Genomic DNA, 14,531 nt, shown 5'->3' with positions numbered 1-14,531 from the left:
TAAACAGAACTTTTATATAAATCTGAGAGCACGGAAGGATACTGAATTACTAACTATGGGATTCGAACACATTATCTTCAGATTATTGGCAAAAACGAGGAACGCACCACCTACTGTGCCACCTTGGACTTTTGGGCTTCACATTGTTTGTCATCAGCATGTGTTGAGAAAATTAACATGAAACGAACGCCTGCGCCCAGTGAAATCGAATCCATTTCCACCTGTAATATATCCGCTTTTTCAACTGTTATATTTTTAATGTGTAACGAAGAGTGGATAGTAGTATATATATTTCAATGCAATATCATATTGTTTTTATAACACGTACCACACTTGTTCTGTCTTACACGTATGCAACTCGCAAGCAGAAAAAAAGGTAAAGACGTGTTAAAACCAGTACAATTCGTCATAGGGACAGTAGTATATAGTCGACATCGCGCTGACGATCGTCTAACATGGCCGATGTTGATGACCCGATTGAAATAAGGTAACCTACTACTCTGTGACAAGTTATCACGCGGACATGAATACTCTCAAAAACTGGACATTAAACATATGCGATGGTAGTACTTACTATTGTCACGAAGGACTAGATGAAGTGTTTAATAGTTTCCGCCTAACGGCGATAAGAGTGGCAAGGTCACCTAATTTCGTTATATCAAAGAAGACAATACGTCCAAACTCTAGCTTGGGCTAGCATCTAAATGAGATCTGTCGCGATAGTGTTACATACTGTTGACCCGTTGAATTGTGTGAAATGTGTGATATCTGCTGTTAAACGGAGTTGAGAGAGACCTGGTCGCCACATTTCGATACATCAAAGATAAATATTTAATAGTAGATTGCGCATCTGAGTGAGCTTTTCACATTTTTCTTGTCTAGTTTCGAGTCATTTGTAAGATCTTGAAATATTATTGCTATTTAGACATGAACCCTGTCTGGTATTTTGTAATATGAAATTGCTACTTTTTGTGGAATATCAAGGAATACTTCAGATCAGTTGCTTTTTGTTTTATTCAGCTATTTTTAGGTACAAAATCATGACATCAAATCACAACCAAATATAAACCATGCGTTTGTATGCAGAGTTTGGCGGTATCTCACACTGACAAGCATAACAAATGACATTGTAGGAAAAAGGGTCGGTTGTACGTTAATATCAATCAAACAACTGATGGCAATCAGACCAGAATCCAACAAATTTGGTAAAATTACAAGAAGAGATGTCATGTGTTCTCTCGATATTGTAAATTTTACTGATTTCCTTTCTGATCATATCGAAACTTGGTGTACAAGTATATGTTCGTATTTTAAAAAGAGTAGATTTGACAACTGTTATCAGGAGATTAAGGACATCGTTCCTTTTTTCAGAGAATCCAAATATGATTTTCATCTCATCAATGTTAAGATCAGTTGAGGCATTTCTTTAACATGGTTTACATGTCAATGCCATGAATTTTGGATGTAAATTGACATTGTGTCAAAACACCAGTAGAATGGAGAAATTTGGTCTTTGACATGAACCCCCTGACCTTCATGCTTGCTTTTAACAAGTTGCCAGGTTCGATTGTCTCCAGTTGAATGCAGTTTTAATGCAGTTCTGTGTCTGTTATAACTTATGATTTTTTTTCCATAGACTAAACCCTTGCCTTGTCTCACAGGTCGTCATACATATTTTGTTCCCAAATTCCAATGTTTCTCATTCCAGTGATGATTCAGGCAGTAGTGATGAAGGAATATTGAAAGAAAAGAAAAAGAAGCATAAACACAAGAAACATAAGAAGAAACATTCCACCAGTGACAAACATAAACACAAACACAAGCGGAAGCGTCACAAACATGATAAAGGAGACGGAGATGAGAAAGAGAAGAAGAAGCCGGGAAAGCTTGAGGAGAGTGATCTGGAAAGACTGGAAGCAGCACGGGCAGCATTAAGGGCTGAACTGAATGGTGACACTAGTAATGCCATAGGCCTGATTGCTCAGGGATATGGAACTGACTCTGAAGAGGAAGGGGAAATAAAAGACTTGAGTTATACAGAGGAGTCAGGGTCAACAGAAAAACGGGCAACGAAAGAAAGGTCTTCTAGCAAACCAGAAGGAAAGGATGATATACTGGATTTGATTCGAGAAGCTAGAGAATCACAAAGACATCGTGGAGAACGGGGTCATGGTCGTGAGCAGAAGAATGGGGTCAAGGAGCGAGGGTCAAGGTCACCCAGTCTAACAGAATTTGCTGATACGTTGCTCGACTCAGTTGATGTGATCTCAAACAAGAGAAGAAGTTCCCCTCACAGGTGCGAGTTAATGTCTTTGTTGATTGTTTCAAGAGTGAGAAATATATTCGAGACATGTTTATAGCAAGTATGTCTATTACATTCAGGGTTACAGATAAGGGGTGTACAAACGTAAAGTACACCTCAAAATGAATGAAGTACGACATAATATAAGATTTCAAGCGTATCATGTACGCACATAAATACCTTTGTACGTCTAACATTTAATTTCCGTGCGTATTGTGCAAATGGAAATCTATTTTGGATAAATACCCGTTGTCAAGAGTTTCTTTTGCGAAACGCGATTTCACACATGAGGAAACCCCGGCAGTGGGAATCCCTTGCGTTGCCATGCAACAATATGCGTCACTATTTTTTGATTGGCTAAAAACCACACTGTTCCCAGTCGGACCTGACATTTCGCGCATCACACGGTCGCTCAGTTATCATGGTTGGAAATAGTGATCGATAAATCGTCCAGACAAACCACATCACCAACTCGCTCACACAAAAACATGTCAGTACTCCTTCAAAATTCTCAGTACACCTCCACTTGCAATATGATGTGTAAGTACACCCACACACCCAAAAGTTATCTGGAGCCCTGACATTGAACAAAATTGAGTTTTTAAATTAGGACTGTTACTAACTGTCTTTCAGTTGTCACAATAAGCTTTGTGTTGTTGCAGAAGAAGAGACGGTTCCCGAGATAGGGATCGGAGATCTAAACGTTCTACCTCACCCTCACGCCAACATTCCGCACGTGATGAGAGACGGGACCGCGAGAGTGACAGACGAAGAGATGAAGATAAGAGGAATGAAGACAGAAGAAGAGATGAAGAAAGGCGACGTGAAGAAGAACGGAGGGAAGAAGATCGACGGAGGGAGGTGGAGCGAAGACGGGAAAGGGAAAAGAGGGAAGAAGAACGATATCGAAGACAGGAAGATGAGCGACGTGACCGGAGGCTAGAAATGGATAGACGGAGAGAGGATGACAGAAGAATGAGACACAGAAATGGGTCAAGGAGCCCCCAAAGACGACGAGATGACCGCAGTTATCGCAGCAGGTCGCGAGACAGGCGTCGGCGCCGCGGTGATGATTCTTCTAAACCAAGAGACAAGTTTAAGGACAGTCTCTCTGAAGGCATGACACTGCAGCATGAATCATCTGATAGTGAAGAGTGAGTTTGTATGCTGTTTGTCATCGTGTTATTCCTTATGAAATACCCCAATGTGTATTCTCGTTAGAATAGATCCCCAGCAACCTGTGCAATGTCAAATGAGGCAACCAAACAGATCGACAGTTACGACTCAGTGTTTCTCGTTATGATGCTCTTATTTAATGTGATAAATATCTGAGTTATTTCCCTTCAACCTGTGAGTTTTGGTTCCAGGATTTCCTCGTGATAATGCTAACGATAATGACAACCTTTGTTCCATGTGACAGCAATATTCAGGGAGACTCACTCAGGTTTCCAGTATGTTATGATTGCAAGATGTAATATGGGTCCCCACCTTCCTCAGCCCAGTGTTGGTTGCAGTGATCTATGATGTTTCTGTAAAGTTATTTATTCTGTCGCTTATTCATCTGTCCTTAAATTCTTTTCTGGCTAGATATAAATATAAGTCTGAGATGTTGATAGTTCAATAGGGTTGAAGAAAATATAAATGCAGCACTTAGCCTTGCCACAGTATGCTGAATTCAATGGACATGAAAACTCACTGACTCACTCAGTGTAAATGTTGCTGCCTGTTTTCCAATGCTGTTTTCCTCTGTTGTGTAGACTGGATGTGGAAATCCCCCAGGATGAGTCCGAAGAAGAAGCTGAAATTGCAATGAGGAGGAAGATGAGGAGAGCTTTAGTAATGGTAGGTGTTCACAAACACTTGTCCATGTGCCGGATGGTGATGGTGTCCGATGTGATTAGTAGTGTTGGGAATCGGAAACCAAATCCACCATCGATTATTGGAGGATTTGTGGTGAACGATTATCGATTATAATCTAAATGTGTACGAAATGCACGCATGCAAGTAAGACACTGGAATTGTAATTATACAATAAAAGTGGTTAAAGTTTTACAATGCACATAGCTTTATGCTGTTGAGCGCACGTTTGTTCGTGAATATTCATCAAATTTAATGGTTAGTTTACTTCATTCGATCAATCGACAATATGTTTTTTACAATCGATAATCAATTTTAATCCTTCTTTCGATTGATTTTTGATTGATTTTTGATGATTTTCGATCATCGGAACACCGCAAGTGATTAGATGGCTCATAGTCCTCACCATTGCGTTTGATGTGACAAAAGTGAGTGAGTTTAGTTTTATGCCACTTTTAGCAGTATGCCAGCAATATCACAGCGGGGCACACCAGAAATGGGCTTCACACATAGTATCCATGTGGGTAATCGAACCCGGGTCTTTGGGATGATGAGCGAATACTTTAACCGCTAAGCTACCCTGATGCCCCTGGTGTGACAAGAGAACACACTCCTCTGTTACACTGCTTTGTGATGAAAACAGTGCAGTTCAGGGACTGTGAGACAGACAAACTTTCATCCTGGCTTTGATTGGTTAATTGAGACAAAATACCTACATACATCCATGTACATCTTTGATTGATAGTAGCTCTTTAATGATCTCCTCAAACCAAAATACAAGTCTTAAAAAGGCCTAATTGTTCGTGCGAGTTTTTTGCCGCTTTGATCAGTGTAAACTTATCTCCCCGAAACTAGATTATCGTGGGAGGAAAGCTGGTATACAAATGAATGCTAAATGAAGCTTTTATATAACCTGTGAGCTTTTGAAGGTTGCTGAATTGCTAGGTTTTATATGGGATTCGAACCCACTGTCATCAAATTATTGGGACAACTAAGGAATGCCACTGCACCACCCATTGTGGCTCCTTGGACCACTGGCTCCTCAACTGTGTTGAAGATGTAGTTTCTCAGCATATGTTGAATCCCTATTGGTTGTGATGTGTAACTTTGGTGTGTCGGATGAGTGTGCATCTTCTTACCTTGACAAGGAACTTTGCCGCTCATGCCATCAGCCACTGCATCTTCTGTTTCCGGGCCCAGGTGCACAAAGCAATCTTATCGCTATTACTAAGATAGGCCCGGTGTTTTGTGAAATAGGTGTAGTACTGTTACATTCAGTCATTATGTGACCGCCTCCGTGGTGTAGTGGTTGAGCGTCCGCCCGGAGAGCGGAATGTCGCGGGTTCGATCCCCGACCGCGTCATACCAAAAGACGTTTAAATATGGTACTTGTTGGTCCCTGCCTGGTGCTCGGCATTAATGAGTACAACAAGGACTGGTCGGCTCGGAGTCAGTATCATGTGTCTGAGTGGGGTATTCATGCTTCACTGCGGCATGGTATCTCAGTGGGCTAGCACTATAAAACCAGCTTAAGTCTGGGCTAGTACAAGCAGCTGCACATACACATACACACACATGCACATCGTGATATGAGCGAAATATTCTCATGTACGACGTTAAACCCAATTTCACCTCACCTCAGTCATTATGTCCCCCCCAGTTTCCGTTGGCGTTGGCATTCCCATTGTTTCCGGAACATAACTCCAAAACTACTTGAACAACCTTCACCAAATTTGGTATCGTGCCCCTCCATATCATGTAGATGTGCCTTTTGGGGGTTTGAGTTTTTTTTCCAATTTCATTTTTTTCTGTTTTCATGGCAACAATTTGGACTTTGTCTTTTTGAAGGGTAGAGTTTGTTTCCACAGCATAATTCTGAAACTCATCGACCCATCTTCACCAAATTTGCTGTACAGTCTCTCGATATCATGTAGATGTGCCTTTTGGGGGTTTGTATGTTTCTTTCAATTTTATTTTTTTCTGTTTCAATGGCAACAAATTTGGACTTGGTCTTTTTGAAAGTAGAGATTTTGAAATTGAAGGAATCAAGTGAATTGTTTGAGGTTTCAAAGTTGAATTGGGGGATGGTGGAGACGTCTGTTACTTTCTAGTTTACTCAGTAGCTCATCAACTATCATTGAATCAGAGGTGTTGCCACTTGGGCAATGTTTGTTTGAATCCTTATGATGTCTCCATCTGTGGACTTGAAAGTAGGGACAGGAGTCATGGTTGGTGTGAAGAATCAGAGTGGTTGTGCATAGCTCCTTCCTTCGGCATTTTCAGGATATGATAGGGGAGGCAAGAATGCATTATACCAGATACCTAGCAAGGTTAGGGGCTAGGGTTAGAGTTAAGTTAGGGGTTAGGGTTAGAGTTATTTTCATCTCAGTTTCATGTTTTTTCACCTTTCCGTGCTCGCATCACGTGACCTAATTAAATATGGCAGGCAGGTATCCGGTATAATGCATGTATACCATAGTGGATTCAAATCCCAGAGTCTAACTGGTCCTTACAGTTATGGTTATTGGCTTGTCACCACTGTGTGTCTACAGGTGGGTTTCTGTAGAGATGTGAAGTATCACTGTTTCACAAGAACCGCATCACTTTGCACTGTCCACATATCAGGTAAAAGCATGGATATATAATTTTCATGTTTCTATACACACAGCGACTGGGAGCTGAGGGTGCCATCCCTGGGTTAGATATAGAATCCAGCCAGCCTACTCCTCCCCCAGAGGAGGACAGAGCTGAGGGACAGCATGGTCATGGTAGTGATGACTCCTCCTCATCGGACACCAACAGTGACGACGACGATGAGATGGCCAACAAGGTGCTGAGAGACTTGGAGGAAGAGTCCCAGGACTTTGAGAAGTCAATGGATGAGAAGAGAAGTGCGCTACGAGAGAGCATTACAGACACAAGTGAGTGTAGGAGGCATCTTGTGGCATCATGTCTGAAAGGTTTAATATATCTAAAAATTAATTGATCCTAACTTTCTGGATCATTTCTTTCCTTAAGTGAGACCAGTCAGTTGTCAATGATATTATTAAATTGGAATGATATTTATGTTCAGAAAGGTGTATTTTACAAAAGGTGACTGAAACGTACTGAAGAGGGTATGTGTGCAGAGTTTTATGCGATGGAGAAATAGGTGTCCAGTGCACACTAATGTATAGAAAGAACGCAGAACAAATATGTATGCTGTAACAAGGGATAAGTAGCAAGGGATGCTCAGTAATATTAACTGAACAAAATTGTTGACCAGCAATGTAAAGTTCCTCTTATAAACGTAATGATTGCACCCTACCCTACCCTACCCTACCCTACCCTACCCTAGACAACGCTACCCTAGACAACGCTACTCTACCCCCACCCTAGACAACACTAACGTACCCTACCCCTACCCAGACAACCCTACCCTACCCTAGACAACACTACCCTACCCTACCCCTACCCAGACAACCCTACCCTACCCTAGACAACCATACCCCTACCTTAGACAACACTTATGTACCCTACCCCTACCCAGACAACCCTACCCTACCCTAGACAACCCTACCCTACCCCTACCCTAGACAACCATACCCCTACCCTAGACAACACTAACCCTGCCCTGCCCCTACCCTAGACAACCCTACCCTACCCTACTGACAACCCTAGCACCCTAGACAACCCTACCCTACTACCCTACCCTAGACAACCCACCCTACCGGCATTCCCTACCCTGGGCAACCCTAACCTACCCCTACCCTAGACAACCCAACCCCCTACCCCTACCCTAGACAACACTAGCGTACCACTACCCTAGACAACCCTACCCTACCCCTACCCTAGACAACACTAACGTACCCTACCCTAGGCAACCCTACCCTACCCCTACCGTAGACAACACTACCCTACCCTACCCCTACAAACCCTCGACAACACTAACGTACCCTACCCCTACACAGAGTACCCTACCCCTACCCCAACCCTAGACAACACTACCCTACCCCTACCAACCCTCGACAACACTAACGTACCCTACCCCTACACAGAGTACCCTACCCTACCCCCTACTCCTACCCCTACCCTAGACAATGCTAGCATGTGTGGTATGTTAAAATGTCACTTTTCTCTTGTTCCCATAGCTCTTGTGAAACAAATTAAATCTGTTTTTACGTTCCTAGATGCTGAAAAGAAGAAAAAATCCAATGGCACAGCAGACATGTTTGCAGAAGATAACGACATGTTCAGTGAAAACTATTCTGTGAGTGTTAAACATGCTCTAGTTGTTGAATATCAAACATGTAAACCTTTAAGACCTGCAATTACTTCATAGATGTTGACAGTTACTGAAAGCACTGTAGTGCTGAAAGATGGTAAGGATGTTAAAAGGTACTTGTTGTTACCCTGCCTTCATTCAGCATTAAGACATAAAGCAAGGGTTGGTTGGTTGAGATACAGTATCTCTCGGCACATGAAGATCTGGTCACCTCCACAGACAGTCACATCAATTCAACTTTCCAATTGGCCTATCATCATCAAGGTTTATATATTCCTGGCATTAATAATGAAACATTCAGACCAACATGCTGTATTTCTGTGTCTAAAAAAAGTTAATAATTTCTTCTGACAAACAATAATGCTAGTCACGCCATTATTTTGATGTGGATATTTTGTTACCACTGCTGGTTCTCAATGCATTAGTGTCTATACCAAATAGTAACACTATCAAGGGCATATTTTCATTTTGTGGGGGCTTTTTGTTGTCAATCTGAAATTACTGAACTGAGGTATGGAAACTGAATGTTTCTAAGAAGCTAACATATAGTTGGTTCAAGAATCTGTCCAGCCCTTATTTCGATTGGGTGGTCAGAGTGGACCAAAGGTTCACAAGCTGCTATGGAGGTGTGCTGAGATGTTCATGCAGAGAAGGATTGTAGTGGAACCATGTTTGATGATATTGATTCTGAATGAATATGGCAATACTTTCATTCAAGGAATCTTCTTGAAGATACTGAAAGTTGTATCGTTTTTTATTGACAGAAGTGTTTGATAATTTCACACTGATCAATACTGTCAATAGGAATATTGCTAAAAGCTTCATTAATTGATCCTCGACATCATTCACATTCATGAGATTGTAATTTCAGAGTCCTGGATTTGTGCGCCCGTTAGGTGGTGTCCATGACAACCCGAACTTGATGGACAACTGGGATGATGCAGAGGGCTACTATCGTGAGTTGACTCCTTGTAATGTATACTGTAGGGCTAGATTGTTGTCAGATAGGTGGTGTCCATGACAACCCCAACCTGATGGACAACTGGGATGATGCGGTGGGCTACTATCGTGAGTTGACTCCTTGTAATGTATACTGTAGGGCTGGATTGTTGTCAGATAGGTGGTGTCCATGACAACCCCAACCTGATGGACAACTGGGATGATGCAGAGGGCTACTATCGTGAGTTGACTCCTTGTAATGTATACTGTAGGGCTAGATTGATGCTCAGAAATACAGTATTGTTATTTCTTTTACTCTGTGTCATTAAATGCCAGTACCTCTGGTTCCCCTCGGTAGTAAATGCACACAGGTTGTTGAGTTGATTTCCAATTCCAAGAGGTGTTACTGTTAGGGACAAAATAATTGAACCTGACAACACTGTGATCACAATCCTGGCAGTTAGATCTCACGTAATCAGACGTATCAAAACCTATCACATGACCTTGAGAGGAAGGAGAGCTTAGCCTATCTCAGTGAAGTACAAATTGTAGTACTTTTTTGGTGAAGTCCCATCTCACATTCTCAGAGTTGGGCACACCAAGTAAGCAATGTAACCCACACGGCCCATGAGGCTCCCACAGATGGAAGTCACACATCTGGACGGCAAGATGACATACTTTGTGCACCCCACTGAGAAGTGTAAATGGGCACAACATGTGATCAACAGATACAGTTGATTCATTGTTCCATCACAACTCTTAATAAAAATTGTCTGAAATGGTTATCTATGTGATCCAAGAATCCGACACTCTATCTCCTCTCAGGACTGAAAGTACTAAATGTGTCCAGCAAAATTGATACAAGAAAACTGAAAAATTGGAAACAATATTTCAAGGTTAATTGCCATTTGCAATGAACTCTTGCGTGAGGCAACGTGAGTGTATTTGTCCTGATGACAGCCTCTTTTTGTGTATGTTTGTAGGTGTTCGTATCAGCGAGACGCTGGACAAGCGGTACAACGTGTACGGCTACACTGGCCAGGGTGTGTTCAGTAATGTGGTGAGGGGCCGTGATGCTGCCCGGGGGGAGCCAGGATGTGGCCATCAAGATCATCCGAAACAATGAGATGATGTAAGTAGACCCCATGCCCTTTACTGATACAGTCCGGGCTTCCTAGTGATGAGAACTGACTTTAGTACTGCAGTCTATTGCAGTAATAGTTCAGGTATTGCGATACCTATGTATCTTCCTTTACACGATTTGACAACTTCATCCAGGGTAATGTTTGATGTTGCAGTGGGTACAATGCTGGTGTAATGGACTATATACAGGATTTGGTTGTTGTTTAACGCCATACCCAGCAATATTCCAGCTATATGGTGGCGATTATAGATACAGGAGGTTGGTTGGAATAGTGTGTGTTTTTTATCACAGGATATCAGTTGCAAACTCCTGATTGTCTGATGTTTTGGATGGACAGGTAAACGTTGTTGGTATGTTGTTTTAGAGTTATTGTAATGGTTCCTGTTTCAGGCACAAGACTGGTTTGAAAGAGCTTGAGTTCCTCAGGAAGTTGAATGATGCTGATCCTGACGACAAATTCCATTGCCTCCGACTGTATCGACACTTCTTCCACAAGAACCATCTTTGTCTTGTATTTGAATCTCTCAGGTCAGTTGGATATTACATATAATCCCAGATAAACACCAGGGAAAGTTAGAAACCACTGCTTTGTGGTCATGTATTCCAAACATGCTTGTATGTTTTTGGAAGTAGTGGAGCATGGGTGACCCAGTACAGCAGTTCACTGTACACAGTTACCTCCCTTGGGCAGGCCTCAAACCTTTGACAGTGAATTCTAATATCAGTCATTTGAGGTACAGCAGTTCACTGTACGCAGTTACCTCCCTTGGGCATGCCTCAAACCTTTGACCGTGAATCTTAATATCAATCGTCTGAGCTACATCAGTTCACAGTACAGAGTTACCTCCCTTGAGCATGACTGTGAATTCTAATATTGGTCCACCCAATTATGTGTTCAGGTTCATGTGTTTCCCAATCATGGGAAATGACGAAGTCCTGCTTCCCTCCCATGTGAAGCTGACACACTGTGATATAACTGACACACTGTGATATAACTGACACACTGTGATATAACTGACATATTGTGATATAACTGACACACTGTGATATAACTGACACTGTGATATAACTGACACTGTGATATAACTGACACACTGTGATATAACTGACACACTGTGATATTACTGACATACTGTGATATAACTGACACACTGTGATATAACTGACACACTGTGATATAACTGACACTGTGATATAACTGACACACTGTGATATAACTCCTGTGATATAACTGACACACTGTTGAAAGTGGTAAGGTTGTGATGCAGTAGGGGTTGACAGCTGTAGAAGCTGATGACTGTTGACATTGTGTTTCAGTATGAACCTGCGTGAAGTCCTCAAGAAGTATGGCAAGGACATCGGCCTGCACATCAAGGCGGTCCGCTCCTACAGCCAACAACTCTTCCTGGCCCTCAAGCTACTGAAGAGATGCAGCATTCTCCATGCTGATATAAAACCAGACAATATCTTGGTAAGTATATTCCTTTATCTGAAAACATATGCTACAGGCATGATGGTCAGATCCATGAAGATCAAGGGTAAAATTTATCTTCAGCAGCCCATGCAAGTTGTGACGACTAACAGGATCAGGTGGCCAGACCTGCTTGGAGTATGTGGACCAGAATCTGTTAATTTTTCCTTATCCTGACTCATGCTCTTTTTGCTTGTCTTCTTCTTCTTGCGAACATAGTGGAACACTTGTATCTCCCTAATTGAAGCTCCCTTCAATTTAAAATCACTAATTAGTATTCACCACGAGTTACCTCCTTTCCACAAGCGCGTGAACGAGGGCGCCACCTCTACCCATGTGCCCCACTCTCTCCTTCTTCGCCCAGTGAGCTGGACGTGAGAGCGCCTGTGTCTCCCGACACACTATATCCTTTGATTATATTTAGTTAGTTACCTCGTATAGACATCTATAGAGGTTTAGCTAGTATCCTTCAACGATTATATATTGATATTTAGTCGTTTTTCTACAGTTTATTCACGGGACGCCGTGTTTGTTTCAGTGGATTACGTTGATGAAAATTCTGTACTATTGCAGATTACGTTTTTTATGCTGCTGCTGATCCACCTTTAATATGATGTACGGCGCCATGTTTATTATATTCACATTGCAGTTGCGGTACTAATTTATCCAATTCTACCTCTTTATTAATATTTACTTTGCGTTTGGCACGCACAGCAGATAGGTCGCGATGCAGAGTCTAGTATGACTGATACACGGAACCCCTCGCCAGTCTACTGCTGTTGGCCGACTCCTCCCGTGTGGTGTTCCGCTAGAGTGGTGGAGAGGTGTGGGGACGTAGTCCGCCATCTCCAAGAAGCATTCTGCTTCCCCAGACATCCCATCGCCGCAGCAGAAGACTAGAGGGTTTTTCTACTACATCTCAACAACCGAGACCCGTTCCCATCGAAGTTTGGGCCTGTATGATGATCAGCCGGTCATCATACCGATGTACATCAAAGATTGACCGATGTCGGCACAGATCAGCATGCAGCCTGATGTACCAACGAGATATGCGATGATCGCCCTGAGGGTCCCATCATTACCAACACTCAACGCAGAGGCGTCGCGACACCCAGGGCAGCGCCGACCTCTGAGGGAAAATCAACGAAGTCTACTAGGACTTTTCAACCGAGATTGTTCCAGCCGATGACCTGGACCTCTACGATGATCAGCTGATCATCATCCCCGACGCATTTCACAAGAAACGACCGGGGACAGCTACAACGCATGACATCAGCAGAGATCACCATGCAGCCTGATGCCTCTACACTGATGTCGGACGATTTTCCGGTGGACCCTCCATTAACACCGCAGATAAAGCACCGGACGACCTCGCCGCAGACCATCCCAGAAGACATGATGCGACAAATTATGAACATCATGGAGGACCAATATCTCGCGGTAGCAGGGTCCGAAGCCAGCGAAGGCTCCAACGTGAGACAGCACCCCAGAGGCACCCCCGTCAACGTAGCAGCCAGGACGATGTCACCTTCGCGAAGGAAGTCACGGACCACCTTGACGAAGGACCTAGATGTACAGCTTCGCTGGAAGGCCTTCGCGAAGGCGAAAGGACCTAGATGTACAGCCTTCGCGAAGGCGAAAGAACCTAGATGTACAGCCTTCGCGAAGGACTTCGCGAAGGCAGGATAGATCATCACCTTATGCGGTTTCATCCCTAGATGTGGACTCGACCATCAGACATCACGGAAGCCTTCTGGCGAAGGTCATATCGTCGCCCCTCGACCGGACGCAGAGGAAGCTTCGCGAAGGCATGCGCCGGCGACACCTGAATCCAGATCATCATCATCTAGAAGGACATCGAGGGACTATACAAGAGCTTCGCAAACTATCAACGTTCCTCTCACAAGTCTCCGAAGATCAACCCATAGACAAGTTGATCATCGATATCAAGTATAAGAACTACAATCGTGATATTGGTTCTGTTGAATCCATGACGAGGCGTATGTTCGCTGGCCTAAATAGATCTAGAACGATCAATTAGACACTTATCACCAGACTTCGTGAACACGACTTCTGAATATGATAAGATGATCCATGCGCCATATTTTAGGCAAGCGCCACCGATCCCACATCCTGTTAAACACAGAGGCTGTTCACGAAACAAGCGCTCATATATATATTTATATATATATATATATATATACTAATCGGGCTTTGATTTCGACACCTTCGCGATGGTCGCTAAGGCTAAGTGGCTCCAAGTCTACTTCACCCAGAAGATCTAGAAGGATACTTCGAGAACTTCGCGAAGTCTCCGGCGTTCACCGAGGAAGTCTCCTCCAAGGTTTCCATATACTAGCCACTCGTCATATATAGCTACTCGTCAGTCCGTTCAAGACGCCGCATAAGTTGATTATCAACTGTATGCCAGATGCCGCCTATAAGCCTACGAAGATAATTGCTCAGGCTATTTACAACACAGAACGCCGCTGTATTATTAGTCAACGACATTTCATAGATCTTCACAGAAATCAACTATTCCGTATAAATTGCT

The 14,531-nt window shown here is 43.0% G+C and overlaps 1 protein-coding gene across 1 annotated transcript in view; it reads left to right on the top strand.

Moving 5' to 3' along the window:
* Positions 1-391: 391 nt before the first annotated feature.
* The window catches only part of LOC124292158 (serine/threonine-protein kinase PRP4 homolog), a 34,134-nt gene continuing 19,994 nt past the window's right edge, over positions 392-14,531 (top strand). Inside the window, 11 exon segments of the mRNA XM_046729206.1 lie at positions 392-487; positions 1,709-2,296; positions 2,965-3,456; positions 4,060-4,144; positions 6,828-7,080; positions 8,329-8,408; positions 9,295-9,379; positions 10,346-10,446; positions 10,448-10,494; positions 10,897-11,034; positions 11,824-11,977. Of these exon segments, the coding sequence (XP_046585162.1) occupies positions 456-487; positions 1,709-2,296; positions 2,965-3,456; positions 4,060-4,144; positions 6,828-7,080; positions 8,329-8,408; positions 9,295-9,379; positions 10,346-10,446; positions 10,448-10,494; positions 10,897-11,034; positions 11,824-11,977 (2,055 nt within the window). The 5' untranslated portion in view covers positions 392-455.

This window comes from Haliotis rubra, unplaced genomic scaffold (genome assembly GCF_003918875.1).
Source record: "Haliotis rubra isolate DU_JTF1 unplaced genomic scaffold, ASM391887v1 Scf51, whole genome shotgun sequence".
NCBI classification, from domain to species: Eukaryota; Metazoa; Mollusca; class Gastropoda; order Lepetellida; family Haliotidae; genus Haliotis; species Haliotis rubra.
This window is presented reverse-complemented; position numbering and strand designations above follow the sequence as displayed.